At 43.0% G+C, this 16,397-nt stretch overlaps 1 protein-coding gene across 1 annotated transcript in view; it reads left to right on the top strand.

Annotated features, from left to right (window-relative positions):
• The window catches only part of LRGUK (leucine rich repeats and guanylate kinase domain containing), a 115,199-nt gene that overhangs the window by 46,814 nt on the left and 51,988 nt on the right, over nt 1-16,397 (top strand). The window contains exons 8-11 of the mRNA XM_019654782.1: nt 1,604-1,690; nt 2,980-3,086; nt 7,971-8,090; nt 14,394-14,490. Coding sequence (XP_019510327.1) covers nt 1,604-1,690; nt 2,980-3,086; nt 7,971-8,090; nt 14,394-14,490 — 411 coding nt within the window. The remainder of the gene's footprint in view (nt 1-1,603; nt 1,691-2,979; nt 3,087-7,970; nt 8,091-14,393; nt 14,491-16,397) is intronic.

The following is a 16,397-nucleotide window of genomic DNA, read 5'->3' as shown; positions in this document are numbered from 1 at the left end:
ACTTTTGATAAAGAAATCAGGATTCTGAATACAGTGTGTTTATCTTCCTTCTCCATGTCTTAGGAAACAAGTAGTCGTGTTAAGTGAGGTAGCACCCTGTGCACCGTGGTTGGTAAACATGAGGCCTGAAACCATCTATTCTGTGTGCTCAGTTGTGACTCATCCAGGTGGTCATCAAGATTCCAGGAGGACTTACTGAGCTTGGGGAGCAATATCCTTTCAAATTAGAGAATGCGCCCGGCTGGAGATGCGGCCAGCGCACCGTGCCTGGTTTATACCAGGAGAAAGAAATCCCAGATTAGATCTAGAGTAATTTGTCTGGGGATTGCTGTGAAATTGGTGGTGTTAGAAACTGATGGTAGGAAAGAATATTTCCCGTGGACTCGTCACCTGTGGGATTCAAAGAACCATGATTTATTCAGCCCTTTCTTCGTTTCCATGGATGGATCCTTTCTCCTGGCTGCTGTCCCTCGTCCTTGGTCCGTTGGTCTTTTCTCCCTACTTTTCTTTCATTCTGCTCTTCTACCTACACCCTTCACTTAGCTTTCTGTAGTCTCTTGAGTTTGTATGTAGATCAGCGTACCTGTCCTTTTGTGTGTGTCTTGATGAGCGAATCCAGCAGGCCAAGTAATAATAATAATAACAATAATAATAATAATAATAATAAAGTGAAAAGTAAGATTTAAAAATAAAAACAATCCTCGGTGTGGGGATGGTGGCGGGCAGTTTAAAAGCATCTCTGGGAAAGAAAGCAGCAAGGTTAAGGTAGTCGTCCCCCCTAGTTTCAGATCCAGGAAGGGTATTTGTGTGTGTGCATCAGTAACCAGCACAAGCCCTTTCACACGTGTTAGCTCATTTATATACACAAACTCTCCCTCCCATTTACACACTGAAGTACAAAAAAGGTACCTCTGTATATTTCTTTCATGTATATTCTCATCTAAAGAAACTATCACCCACTGACATCTTTCCCTTCAAAGAGATGTGACTTCTTAATACAAAAAAAAAACCACTTGAATTATATTTTGAAAAGGCAGATAGCCCTAACATGGCAGATGGTAGGGAGTAACAAGGAATTCATTCCATAAGCAAATACCATTTTGTTATTGTAAAACAAATGGATAATAAATTATCCAAATTAATACAAAGTAATACAAAGTCATAGTGAGTAGTGATCAAGTAATAATCATAAATCACGCGTCACTGATTGCAGTAGTGAAAGTGGGGAATCAGAAGGTGGGGTTGGAATCTCTGGCCATCCAACCTTAGATGAAATGCTTCACCTCACTGAGGCTTAGCTGTTTGTCTCTTTAGACAGGAAAATCATCTTACCTGTCCTGCTTATCTCAGTGGGAGATTAGCAAGATCCCACATTTGAAGAGCTTTGTCAGTTACAAGTCACAGTGTTCATTTGAGCTGTTAATATAAGGCGGCTGGTAAACATGAAAGCCTAGAGGCCTGTGTGTATGTTTTGGGGCGGGGTGGTGAGTAACCGACTGGCTAGGTGGTAGGTGACAGACCTATGCCACGGAAGTCAGATGCCAGTGCTTATCAATTTGGGGAAAGGAAGGCAATTGAATAATCCTCTTGATATTTTGAATAGGAAAAATCTGAATACTGGCTGTTCGTCATTTTTATGCTGCTGCAATTAACAGAGTTAGATCAGAAGAAGATTAAAGTGGAAGAAAAGGTATGTACTCATATCACGTCATATGTTTACGCGTTAATAGGCTGAAAATCGTATGCCACCTCCTTCAGGGCCAATATACTCCATCAGTGAGCCCCATAATTAATTTAAAACATGTGAATCAATTATTTAGGGAGGGTTCCCTTGTCCCAGGATCTGGCTAACTACCCTGCAAAGCAAGCATCAGCACTTCAAATGCAGCGGAAGCCCTGCTACCGTTGGATGCAGTGAGAAGAGAGGGACTGGTCATTTGGATAACTGTCACGTTGGGCGGGGGCGGGGTTCTTCCTGTGTGACTCTAAACATTTTTTTAAAAGTAAAATGCATTATTATGTCATTCTCTCATCTACTCAAATGGTACCCAAATGAACCAGTAAACACCCACCTTCTCAATCCTTCATTCTGTTCTTGAAGATAATGAGTCATCTGAACACGCAGCTCCGGAGTAGCCAGACCCCGAATGCTAGCACGTGCCTCCCCACCACCATACCTGGGTGCTTTGTCTTGCTTTGGTGACTGGTGACAGCTGAAATCTCCACAAACGGGGATTTGTTACACTGGACACAAATTTGAGATGGGACTGAAACCAGGCGTAAATATGCAGAGAGGCAGATATTCTGTTTCATAAATGCCTTTCTGAAATCTGGGTTAAAAATAGTTACAGATGCGAATCTGTTATTATTCTCACACTCAGAGGCACTTAATAGATTTTTCTTCCCCTGTAACATTTTGCAAAGGGAATAAAATTTAAGACCATGTATTAAATAAAGGTGTGGTAGACAATGTACTTAGATGACAAAAACAAGGAGTAATGTGTGTTATGAAGAAAAGGCCTGTATCTGTGAACAGAGACAGTTACGTTAGAAGAGGAGGAGGTTTGGGCAGAATTTGAGGTAATCAGATTAGTTCTTGATGAGATGGCATGAGAAGAAAATGCTGTAGTATCACCTACCTGGGATCCTTTTTACACTAAAAGTTGCAATGTTTAGTCTATTAGAAGTAATCTTGGACTTTAGAGGTTTTGTTTTTGTTTTTGCTTTTCCCTTCCCAAACCAGGAAACATAATGAAGTAAGAGGCCAACGGACACAAGCTCAATTATAAAATAATTGTCATTATGTAGGTTTTAGGAGAGGCAGAGTAGACACGAGGACAGAACACAAAGGTTCATGAGCATGCATAAAATTATTTTTTCCACCTGGTTATGTGTCTAGAATGTTTCATTAAAGAAAATCTAAGTCTTCTTTCTAGAAATGAAATCTATTTTGCTCTTGCATTTCTAATTCTGGAATAGGTTGCCGCAGTGAATAGATACAACCCTCCCCCGGAAGTGGTCGCAGCTGAAGATCACATGACCCATGTCGTCAATAGCCTGATGCAGCCACAGAGGATCTTTGACAGGTATTCATTCTCTAGGGATCAACAGGGTAGAACTGAGAGGGACGGGCACAGGATAATGTCATCGCTTCCCCCAGCCCTCTGTTTTGTGACCTGTTTCTTTCTCACCTCCTCTGACAGAAGGGGACCAGGTCTTTCTTTGATAGGTTCTGTGGTTTCAGTTACAGCGTCTTATCATCACAGGCTTGACTATGGGCTCTTCTAGGTGTTTTCCCAAAGTGTAGTGATGAGTGGATTCACCCCCCTCTTTCATCTGGCCCCTGAGTGGTGGCTAGCTCATGACATTGGACAGTGAAATAATAATGAAAAGAAAAGTTTGTCAGTTGATCTGCCGTAGGACAGAACCACACAGTTGTGATCATTTCTATCCCTTGTAAATTTTTTCTTCGCTCTGAGCGAATGCTCAATACCCCTGCCGAAGCGCATCCCATCAATGCAGATTATTAGAGGCTCCCTCGAAGGAAGCCCAGCCAGCCCGAGGGAGGCCTGAAAGGGTCTGTTTAGTGATTGCACTGAGCTGCCATCGGCTCTGCAGGGAGGAGTCGCTCGGTTTGGTTGAACACATGACTCGTCTCTCACCTCCAAGTTCAAAGACAGATTTACCACGGCTTCTCGTTTTCTTTCTAAACAATCTGTCGGAACAGATGGCCATTTCTGCTGTAAGTATAATGCAGAAATCCTACCCATACCCAAAGGCGTTTTAAAAATACTTGTAAGATCTCCAGGTTATAAATGGCTTCTCTTCTTCATGGGATGTTTGCTCCTGTGCTTCCACATGGTTGGTTTCCCACAGAGAGCAAATGGTTTATTTTGCATCTAGGACACGATTTTTTTTATGTGTAATTTAATAATATAGACATTGGCAATTTAATGTATTTATGGAAGCCCTCCAGGTGAAATGATTTATCATTTATTTGCATACATCTGGAAAAGCATATTTGGTTTTGGGGAAAAAAGGGCATTTATGTCCTCGTTGTATTTCTTTTCTAGTTTATGAAGCTTGCTTGTTGTTGCATGCCTTAGGGTACATTTATATAACAGTATGTATCAAAGATATTTACGGCAGTGTCTGATAAACACATATCTTGCGGTCATTCCTGGCTGTTGAGCAGATACGAGCAAATGGCCAAGCAGCGCGGATGCTCCCAGACGGAGCAGTTCCCACTGGGAGAGACTCCCCGAGGCGGGTGCGAGGGTCAGGGCACAGCTCTCGGACAGCCCCCAAAGAGGAACCCTGACTCTTGACCTTGGGACTTCGATGCTGCATTTTGGGGGAAGGACTGTCCCCTCTCCTGCTGTGATCGGGGAGAGGATACAGTATTAAAATGCCATAGCAGGAACTTGACCCTGGCCTGGTGCTCAATGATAGCTTCTTGCTGTCTGGTGTGACAAGGCCCCCCAGGCTCGTCTTGTCGAAATCCTGTCCCAATTCTGAAATCAGCCATTTCTCCAAGAAGCCCTGGTTTGATCTAGTGAGAAGGGTGTGTCCCAGCCACAGTGTGGATGCTGGGGATAATCATCGCTCTGGGTTGGTCATGTTTGTAAGCCTTTTAGTGGACAGAGCTAAGAATATAACTGTTTCCTCCCTCCCTCCCTCCCTTCCTTCCTTCCTTCCTTCCATTCTATCCTATTTGTACCTATCTACCTACACCTATCCAATCTGTTTGTACCTAACTAATCCAAATCTAGATAGATCTATCTGTATCCATCTATATAGAAATGATAAAATACCTCCTAAATTCATATTTATACCTGCGATTCAATTTCAAGACTACAGTTGAGCTTTTCCTGAACCTCCTTTCTCTTACATCCTATCTCCTTTTCTCCAACACCAAGGACACAGACGACAGAATTAGGATATCCCATAATTACTTTTTGGGTTTTTTTGTTTGTTTGGTTTTTTTAGCTGAGCCATCCTGCCACCTGTTGGCAGCTCAGCGGCAGCTCGGCTCAGGCTGTGAATCAAACCGCTGTTGCTCAGAGCTCACACTCTTGAGCGAGCTCTTAACCAACTGAGCCACTCGGCCGGCCCCATAATTACTTTTTTTAAAACCCCACATCACAGCACAGCAGTATCAGAATACCAGTGCTAATGCTACCACCAATATGTTTACTGAGAACATTGAAAGCATATTTTGCCTATGCTCTCCCATTACCACCCCTTCATTTTCTTATTACAATAAAATATATATAACATAAAATTGGCCATTCTAACCATTTTAAAGTGTACTGTTCAGTGGCATTAATTACAGTCACCATGTTGTGCAGCCATCACCACCATCTCTGTCCACAACTTTCTCATAATCCCAGACAGAAACGCTTCACAATACCTCCCCATCCGCTCCTACTTCCTGCTAGTCCCTGGTAACTTCTAATCTACTTTCTGTCTCTATGAATTTGCCCACTGTATATATTTTATATAAGTGTCGATCACCCCCTTTTAAAAACAGTGTCCTATATTTATATTGTCAGAGCATATGTCCATCACATGCTCCATGTTCTCCTTAGCTGTCATTTAGCCTTGGTTCTATGGATAACTGCATATTTATAGCTCGCTTCCAGCCCTTCTATTGATGTCTCTTGAGTCATTTTGGTTGTAAGAAGCTTGTTCTCTAGTAGATTCCTCAGCAAGGTCTGTGGGGTCAGTATCCCCTGAACTCTTGCATGTCGATAATCTTCTCTGCCCTTTATAGTCACAGTCATTTTTCCTATAAAATATAAAGTCCATGGCTCACAGCTCTTTCTTTGAATGTATTAAAGATGCTACTCCATTTACTTTTGGTGCAAAACATTGTTGTCAAAAATCTGATGACAGTTTGTTGTTCTTTCCCTTGTACTTGTAAATCATGCGTTCTCTTTTTCCATCTGAACATTTTTTTCTTTTTCTTTAAAGCCCAGTAATTTTACTAAACTGTGTCTTGGTATTAGTCATTCTGGGCTAGTATTCTCAGGCATGTTGTGTGCTGTTTCACAATGTGTAGTCTTGTTTGTGTCTTTTTTTTTATTTCAGGAAAGTTTTCTTAAATTACAGCCTTTGTGTTGGTTGTCTTCTTCATGGAGAAGATCTCCTTTGCCTGTCTTCAATATTTGTCACTTTTTCTCAAATTTTTCTTCTCTTTAATCGTTAAAAAAGTATTGGGTTGTCGGAAAAGTCATGACATATTTTTTTCTGTGTTTTTTGTTGCAATAATGTGTCATGACTTTACCGACAACCCAATATTTTGAGATAATCCACACAGTTGTGAGAAATAATACAGAGAAAATCTGTATATCTTTCACAGTTCTCCCCTAATGGTAATATCTTGCATAGTGATAGTAAAGTATCAAAACCAGGAAAGTGACATTGATATAACCCACCAACCTTATCAGATCTCACCAGGTTTGGATGTACTCGTGTGTGCATTTAGTTCTATGCGATTCTATCACATGTGTAGGTTCATGTACGCAGCACTATAGTCAAGATACAGAAGACTTTTGTCACAAGGACCCCTGTGCCTCCCGGCTATAGCCGTAGCCACCTCCCTCCTTCTCATCTTCCCTAACCTCTGGCAACCAATAATCTCCCTATCTGTATAATCTTATAATTTCAAGAATGTTATATAAATGGAATCGACTAGCATATAGCCTTTGGGATTGGCACTTGTTATTTTTCACTGAGCCTTATTCCCTGGAGATATATCCAAGTTGTGGGGTGCATCACTATTTCATCCCCTTATACTGTTGAGTAGTATTCTGTGGTTTGGATGCACCACAGTTAGTTTAGCCATTCATCTGAGCTGATTCCAGTTTTTGGCTGTTACAACAACAGCTGCTGTGACCGTGCACGTGCACGTTTTTGTAGGTGTACAATGTCAACCTGCCTGCTTTCCAGCAGACACCACTGGCTGTGGGAGGGGTTCCCTGGTTCTCAGGTCTGTCAGATGATACTCCATGGGTTCCTACTGCACAGATTCCAGCACTCTGAAGGTTTTGTGGGTTTGTGGTTCGTGGAGCTCCCTTTCCATCTGGTTTGTTACACGTGCTTTTCATGAGCCTTTGCTCTTAAGTTTTTCTGTGGGTGTTTGGAGAGATTGGAACTTTATGCTGCCACCACCCCCATTCTCCGTCGAATCCACACCTCAGTCATGTATTCTTTTTAAATATTATATTTTATTCTATGATCCGTGTCATGAGTGGAATTCACCACTTCAGCTCAGCATGTTGCAGGAGCTTTTAGTACTAAATTCGTTCTTTAGTCCAGCCTTTTAGGCCCGAAAGCTCTGCCTCGCTTCCTGTGTCAGCTCTTATTTATTCACTGCTACTTTGAGCAAGAGAATGAGCCTCTCTGTACTTCAGTCTTTGTGTGTTAAGTGGGGATAATGATGGCAACATCTCCATTAGCTTCCTGTGATGATTAAATAAGGTAGCGCATGTAAGACTCCTCAAACAGTGCCTGACACATAGTAACTGCTCAGGTAAATTTTAGTGACTACCATTTTCTTTGCGTATCGGTGTTGTAATTCAACAGGTATGGATGTTAAAGTTTAACTCACAGAGGGCCGTCTTACTTCTTTCATTTCGAAGTTCTTAAGAGAGTCCTTTATCAACCAAGAATTAATTATATGTTACCATATGTTTCTGTTTAAAAACATTGTTAAAGTACATTTATATATATTTGGAGTTTACATGTTATCTGTGCTTTGAATATTATTTTTTGGCCTTGGGCAGTAATCCCCCTGCTTCTAGAAAAGAAAACCAGCCTTTTATGCAGCATGTACATATAGCAAGTGCTCGACTACTGAATTAATTGAATTAATAGTGACCCAGACACTTGCCACATGGGATGCAGTTAGCACGCTGCAAATCTGATGGAAACAGGCCCCTCACTGTCTCTGCCCTGTGTTACAGCACTCTTCCCAGCCTGGACGCCCCTTACCCCATGTTGGTGTTAGCGGGTCCTCAAGCCTGTGGCAAACGTGAACTCGCCCACCGCCTCTGCAGGCAGTTCAGCACTTACTTCAGATACGGGTAAGTCTGATAATTGGCTGGTAAGACTATATACAATTGGATATGACCAACGTCAGCTATTAATTTTAAGCAAGTTCAAAAATGTGCCTAGACGGCTTATCAGCTTCTTTACCATTTATTGCATTGTGATAGACACTATTTTTTTTCCCTCTTTAATCCTCCAAATGTTTAACTCTAATTCAGCAACAGCCGAAGTGTCTCTTCAAGCTTTGGAGATACATGTGTTTTTAATTAAGAACAGTGGCGCCGGAACACAGTGTGACAGTAGGAAGGACAGTGTTGTGATGTGTGGTGGGCAGATCTGGGAACCGCTGACATACATAGAGCCTCTCCTGGAACTCATGTTGACAGCGCTTCAGCCTCTTTATCTCCACACCGTCTTCCTCTTCTGACACACATATCAGGAAGAGGGAAAGAGAAAAGGCAGCAAAAGCCTTTCCTTCCCCTCATGGTAGCATTCAATACACTTAGTTTTCTGGAGCAAATGTTTTGCTCCGTGGTTCCCTATTGACCCAGTTAAAATATCCAAAACACTAGAACCGTCCAAAAGAAACCTTCAGCTGGACTTACAGATGTTTGAAGACATTTCTGAGCATCAGATTAAGCATGATCACTCGGGTCTTTTAAACTGGCTTTCTCTTTTATTTCTTTCTGTATGGCAAAGAAATTACTTTTAGATTAGTGGTGTTCATCAGTGAGCTGAGGATGTGACTGCAAAGATATATCGGACAGCAAGAAAAATAAATGCAAATTATTTTCTGATGCTAATATAGCAAAGTTTCTTCCCTTAAGCGACACGTATTCAAACAATGTAAATACTCTTTCAAACAGGTCCATTTATTTAGATATCTAAAATTACATCCCTCATTTGAACAACCCTAGGACACAAATACTACACAATAATTTATTCGTTAATATATTTTAAGCACCCTGGAGTAACAAAAATAAATTAAAACTTGATATTAGAATGAAAAAGTAGAGAGTGCCACTATGCTCATCTAGGGGAACTGAACCTGTTTTAAAAGATAAGTGGAACGCAAAGAATGGGAGGTCAAACTTGGGCAAAAGGGTGTATCCTGACGGTTGTGCTAATATGTAAACCTGGAAACTTTCAGCAAACCCAAGTGGGGGTAGGGACAGTGTCAGCTTTGCTCACCATTCAGCCCTCAGTGCTCAGCACATGGCCCGGCACTTAGTCCACGTGTGATAAATATTTATTAAATGAATGACTAACTGAGCGAGTGGGTAGATGAATGAGTCAGTGGCACTGTATGCAACATTTAGTGGGAAATGACTGCGGTGAAAAGCATAGCTGGTTTTCACGCCTCCACTGATGGACATGTGGAGAGAGAGAAGGAAGGATCCATTCATTTGTTCCTCCATTCTTTCGATAAACATTTATTGAGTTCCTCCCATGTGCTCGGCCCTGAAGATAGAGTGGGAACAAGACTGGTGCGGCCCTTGCCTTTAAAGAAATTTGTGACCTAGTGGGGAACTCAGACCTTAAATAGTGGGTGTCATGTGCAATTTGTGTGGAGGCGCAAGCTGGCAAAACAAACATCCTGAAGCATCTTCACGCTTCTCTACTGTTACTGCTGCGGCCGCCATTTTTCTCCTCTGGATGGAATTAGTGGCAAGTTGAGAGACACTCGCAACTGCCCACGGCCAACTACACACTCACTTACCCGCCTCCCTCAGAGATTCAGAGCACCAGCCAATCGTCCACTGGCATCAGCAAAGGCGCAGAGAGCAGGGCTTGTTCAATGGCAGATCACTCTAAGAGCTCCATCAAGGCATGCATCAAAGACCATGTCCTTGGGTAAAACAGGGTATTAGATGGCTCGTAATCTCATCCATTGAGAAAAGAAGATAGTTACTGCTATTATATGCCACAACTTTCTAATTAAAATCAATAAGAAAACCAAAGCATACCCTCAGGGGCAGGCCATGGCTCTTCTTTAGATTTTCTTTTAATTTTGTTCTCTACTTGACATAAATTTTATTGATTTTTAATTAAATGAAAAGGGGCGCAGATACAATCTCATCGTGGAGCACAAGCATTTACGAAGGCACTTTCTCTGTCATTTGCTTGAATCTTTTTCTTTCCCTCCTATTTACTTCCTTCTCTCTGGGTATTTTGTCTTCCTTTTTAAATTGCACTGACACAAGACCAAGACCGTCGATGAAATTTCCACATGCTAAGCGGCATATCCAGACATATAAACATTAAAAACATAAGCGAGGAGTATAATGCATGTGGGTGTGGCTGAGAGATTGTGGTTTGATTTTATTATTTGTTCTTGGTTTTCCAAGTAGGTTGGATGGTCTTTCTTTACATGGATCCTTAGTGGCCAGGAAATATGGATTTACTGCCTTCCAGGTCTCTGTTACGTCCAATAATAATTATATTAACCACACAAATTAGGGGCTTCCTGGAAGAGTGCTAGAATCATGAGGGAAACACAAAACAATACCTACTTATCTTCCAGATTTAAGGCCGTTTAAGCGATCTGAATGGTCATGAAAGAAAACTTTATATTTCTCCCTTAGATCTCTATTTTATAGCACTCTATTCTCAGAACCTTTTTCATGATGCTGACTACTAAACACATTTTCCTTTTAACACTGTAAGACAGCAAAGTAGAAGACCACAGCTCTTTAGCTAAATGAGATGGTGTTCATTTAGACTCTACCTAAATGCAGTCTAATGCAATATGTCCGTTGATACAGATGTGATAGACCAGTACAAGGGTTCATGTAGCCATTCAGTCAGTGTGTATTGAGTGCCATCCATATGCCACGTGCCGGTGATAAAAACTGTAAAGCAAAGAGACATGGGGCTGGACCCCTGGCAGCTTATAGTCTGGTACGGGATTTAGACAGGTTACATGCTGCCTAACAAGATACCAGTGTGATGGGTGCTGTGATGAGGGAAGTCAAGCTCCTCCCTGACAGAAGTAAAAGAGGGGTGGGAGGTGGGGCTGGGGAGGGATGGGCAGTGCATTTCAGACAGAAAGAACAGGCAATTTGATTAACTGGAAATACACTCTACAGCAGTTCTCAACCTTTCACAGGGGTCGCCTAAGACCGTCGGAAAACACTATTTTCGATGGTCTTAGGAAACAAGATACCACTCCTCTATCCGTCTCCAGGCCCACATGCAGATACGCCCACATACGAGTACCCGGCGACCCCCGTGAAAGGGTCGTTCCACCCCCAAAGGGGTCGCGACCCACAGGTTGAGAACCGCTGCTCTACAGCTTGACCTATGAATGGAGATGGCAGAAGATAAGACTGAAATGATAGCCATGGGCCGGATCCTAAAGGGCCTCTAAGAAGGAGGGTGTTGAGTACCAGAAAGAGTGTCAGCTGCATTTTAGGAAGTGCGTCCTGTGGGCAGGTTGGGAGGGGGCTTGGGGAGGGAAGGCTGGAGACGAGGAGACCAGTTAGGAAACAGTGACAGGTGGTGATGGTATGAGTTAGAAAGTGGTGCGTAGTTATTGCACAGTGGACAGAGTAGTGGCTTCCTGGAATTTGGTGCTCAGACACACTAAGTGCTAGAATCTTCTGTGTTGATGATTTCTTAAGTTGCGTCCAGCAGTTTATTGACATATAATTTGCACTGAGCATTAGGACCAATTTAAACTGCCTCCCGAATACCCTGGGAATACCTGGGCTTTTGTGGATGCCCCTTGAAAGGGTTCGCTTACTAACAATATGGCGTGCTATAATCTGCTTGAATGTAGATGCGCTTGCAGCCAAGCCTCTGCCTAAATATTTTCAGTAACAAGAAGTGTATTATTTCCTGAGGCAATCTGGCGCAGACTTGAGATTCTAAATCTGCACGCTTCTGAATCGCACTGAAAAAAATGGCTACTTCCTCATCCACCTGCCAGCTCTTCTTAGGTTATCTTTTTCTTCCGATTGCATTTCCTTGGGTGTTTGAACAGTCTGCTATTTGGCCTGGCCTCCTGGGTCCCTTTCCTTCCTGATCATCTCCTCCTCTCTGTGGACTTGGTCTGTTAGGATCCTCTCTGACAGATGGCCCATGAATTCCCCTTTAGAATGTCTAACTCACCCTTAGACCTTTTGGACCAATGTGGTAGCCTGGGGTTAATCTCCAACTCAGTGCCTTTGTCTGTTAGGCGAAACTAATGGGGAGTAGGGCTCCCATTATAAGCCATGATTTAACTAATGTACCATGATTGAACTAGTAAATGAACTAGTAAGTGATCAACTCATGGAAATTTAAATTATAAATGAAATTACATTTACAGGCAAGAGGGAGGCTGTTGAAGGTGATAGCCAAAGCACATTTCTTTGTGCTTTGTTCTTTCTAAAATTTGGCAGCATTTTTTTCCTAAGTAAGTTTAGTGAAACACTGCCTTTACTATGAAGTATTTCCTTTTTAAGATGTTCATCTTCGGGCAGCATACTTCACAGTGGGTGTTTCTGTCTGTGAAAATTGGATGACAGATTCAAAAAACCTCAGGTCATCTGAGGTCCTTCTTAATAGAGAGAGCTCCACAGCGGATGCAGCTTCTGTCATCAGCATTCTCCACATCGGTGAAGCCATCTCTTTGTTTCTCTGCCTAGAAGCTTCAAATTGCTTCTTTGCTCTGTCTTCCTTTTAGAAATTCTGAAACAATTCCTGCCGCTCAGTGTCTTTGTTGGGAAATGCAAATTTAGCGCAGTGCATAAAGGCCACACGAAGGGGCCGCTGCCGAGTCACTGATTGATCATTCCTGATTGTCAGGGACACCGGTAGGCAGAGGGCCCCAGGTCCCTGCCAGGTGTGGGAAGAAATGCCAGTGTGTTCAAACAGCAAAACAGACGTCATGACAATTTGACAGTCTTCTCTCAGCGTGTCTTCTGCTTCCTGAACATGCAATTTAAATGTGACATTGAGACCTCAGAATTTACTCGTATAGTTAATGCTTGGTCATCATGGAAGCTGAACAGTGGGGTGAATTATGGAAACTGTGTTTGTCTTTGTCATGGAGGGGCTTTTGAGGTTGCAACTCTGCCCTGTTTGGGGTCACCCTGACCTTGCTCCGCAGTCATGTTAACTTCATTGCTATGCCTCAGTTTCATTGTCTGTCAAATGAAAACAGTAACACCCACCTCGTGTAGTTTTGAGGAATAAATGAAATAGCATGTCAAGTGTGGACCCATTTCCTATTTTAAAACTAAACATAAATTTACATTCCCAGACTGTAACATTGAGAAGTCAGAATGCTGTGTCGCCAAGAGGCCGGGGCTAGCTGGGACCGCCGTGGTTTAGCTCGGGGCTGCTCTGTGGCCTCGGACCAGTCATTTTTATAGTCCCCTCTGGAATGGAGGTCATCGCAGCTGGTGACCACTTCACATGTTTCATGTCTTCATTCACGTTACAAATGTTTAGCAAGTGCCTACTATGCACCAGGCGCTAGGAATGCAGTGGGTAACAAGATGAAGAAGATAAAGTGCTTCCCTCGTGATTTACAGGTCCTGCTGGGGAGACAGGAAAAAACCAGAGACAGACACAAGAAGGTGGTTTTGGTGAGAGAGTAATTGCGGGTGTGGGGGTGGGAGTGGAGTGGCCATTTCGGACCGTGGTCAGAAAAGGCCTCTCTGGTGCAGCTTAGAATCCCACGCAGCACTGGACTCGTGGATTCCCGGGGGAGGTCCAACCCCACTCCTGGTAAGTGCTGACAGCTCCACAGAAAGAGCTCATGTCTGCCCTCAGGCAGCGGAGGAGATGGGGTCCTGAACAAGTAACTGGGGTGCACATGGCGACAGCACTGAGGTGATGGCAGTGTAAAGAAAAGGTGCAGAATCCAGCAATAGGGGGTCAAGAAAGGCGCTTTTGTGTGTGTGTGTGTGGGGGGAGGGGTGACACTCAAACCGAGTCCTGAGGACAAGGGGGCTCGCTAGGTGGAGGGACAAGGAGAGCTGCAGGAAATGGCCGCAGGTCAGAGAGAACACGAACACACGTGGGTGGAAAATACATGAGGAATAAATATTGTTCTACTTCCTAAAGGATTACATGATGGCCGAGGAGGTGGTTCAAAGGCCATAAATAACAATGAGTAAGAATTCGGTGTTGATAATCCGAACCTTTTGTCATCCATAGAGAGTATCGCAGCTGAATGCAGTCTCGCCTTTTAAAACCACCGGGGGCCTCACAAGTATATTATTTTATCGTTTTTATGGTTCAGGGATCAATTTCAGTTTTTTAAAGTATGCTTTATACTGAACTCATTTCCATTTTGAATTTCAAGTTACTAGATACAGACTAGGTTCTCTCTTCTATGTTTTCAGGGCCTGTCACACCACGAGACCCCCTTACTTTGGAGAAGGGGACCGAGTTGATTATCATTTTATCTCTCAAGAAGTTTTTGATGAAATGCTAAACATGGTAAGAACGGTCTCCTTTATTTTTACTGCACACGAAATGCATGTCCCCTGGTAGAAATATTAGGAGATAGTGATAAAAAAGAGAACAGTTTCATTTAGTTTGTTATAGGGATGCTTTCCTACTGGGTTGGTTTTTTTTTCTTAATCCACTTAATACGTTACTGTTCACATGCTGCTTTATTTTCTGATCTTGGAGAAAAATACTGTAAATTTCCAATAAGACTGAATGAGTAGATATTTTAGGAAAGTAGAAGTAAAAGGACCGTGAAAAATCCTTGTGACCTGTGTGTATCAGGTGCTGCTGTTATTAATCAGATTTTACTCACAGTAGACGGTTGCCATGGACCTGACGTGATGCACGAAGCTTGCAGATGGAACATTCTAGGAGTTGGTGTGCTCTGTCCGGAGACCACCCCTTCTGCTTGCTATCAGTGGTGCTTTCTAATAAGTTGCGACCCTAAGTACCATTTCATCATAGTGTGGCCCATTCAGGGGCCTGCCCTGGACACACAGACAGCCTTAACCGTCCGCTGTTGCATCCCCGTTTGACAAGTCCTGAGACTTGGAGGCCGGGCAGCTCACTGATGCCGCTGGAAGGCCTTGCTGTTAGGCTGGAGAGGGTTCCCAATTTCTCTGAGGTCTGTGTCTTCGCATAGTGAGGCTAACTCTCCTGCATTAGCCTGTTTCATCGGAGTCCTGGGCGGTCTTACGCAATTTAAGACATTTTTCCTGAAACCCTGATCATCTAGTCGGTAGTAATTCATGGCACCCTTGTCTCGGAGTTCACGTTCTTAAAGAGAATTTATTTGTTCTTTCTTGGCCTTCACCTACCAAGGGAACCCTCACAACCCCGGTTTGTTTCATCTACATATCCCCCCATGACTTCAGTTTCACTGAAAGCATATCTCGTGTCTTCATCACTACCAATGAATCTGTAAGCCTTTGATTTTCTTTTCACCATGGGCCTAATTTGGTTTGTATTAGCATTCTTTCTATCACGAAGTGAATTCTACACCACTCCCCCTCCCCGACACAAGCCTACCAAAGGACCAGATGAAGGATTAGTCTATACCCCAGCTTTGGAAAGAATACCCAACCAGCGGTGCTCTTAGAGTTACACGACCCCTCTCTCTCTCCCCTCCTCCTTTCCCCTTTCTCTGCTCCCCACCCCCAAATCCTGAACCCGGTCTGTACCTCAGTGCGCATAACCATGGAACATTTAAGCACACACTCCACAGTTTCTACAAGTTGAAGTATCCATGACCAACTTTACGCAATGTGCATGTTTTCTTACATTTACAGAGAAGCCCCAGCGAGAAAGCCTTATAATCCCTGGGCCATTTCCCCTCTCACCTTGTCAGAAGCACATCTTGGAAATTCTTTACCAGCTTCTCTCCTAGGGCTGTGTTTTGACAGTTCCGTTTAACGTATGAAGAGCGCTCTGGGACTTCATATTCCTGAACGCTTTTATGGGGATGTGAGGAGTTAGCTTGTTATTAGTAAGGAGCATTATCTAAGGGCGCTTTGGGTTGAAAGACAACCAGTTCCCAAAATTCAAGTTCATTTCTCTTGTTAGAGTCTGAGGCGTTTTTTTCTTGGTTCAGTGCATCTGTTCTCAGCACCCATATGCTCCTCTGATGTTCCGTACCTCATCATATCTGGAACCGAGTAAGTCTGGTTCAATTCCTCAGCGAAGAAATCACTGTACTTCCATACTATATTTAGTCTTCTAGTTTTATTCCCCCTACTAAAACCCTCCTGTGCTGGAGAAGTACTGCTAACCTATATTACTTCAGGATAATGTCATTTCCTCCCACTTGAATGTTGCTTCTGATCTTCTTCTTTTTTCTTTAAAGTGAGCTTGAGACTGTTTTATGAAGAGAGACAAACCTGGAGATTATAAACTCA

The sequence above is a fragment of the Hipposideros armiger genome, unplaced genomic scaffold, assembly GCF_001890085.2.
Source record: "Hipposideros armiger isolate ML-2016 unplaced genomic scaffold, ASM189008v1 scaffold_231, whole genome shotgun sequence".
NCBI lineage: Eukaryota > Metazoa > Chordata > Mammalia > Chiroptera > Hipposideridae > Hipposideros > Hipposideros armiger.
The sequence above is the reverse complement of the archived record's forward strand: the minus strand, read 5'-3'. Positions and strand labels throughout refer to the sequence as shown.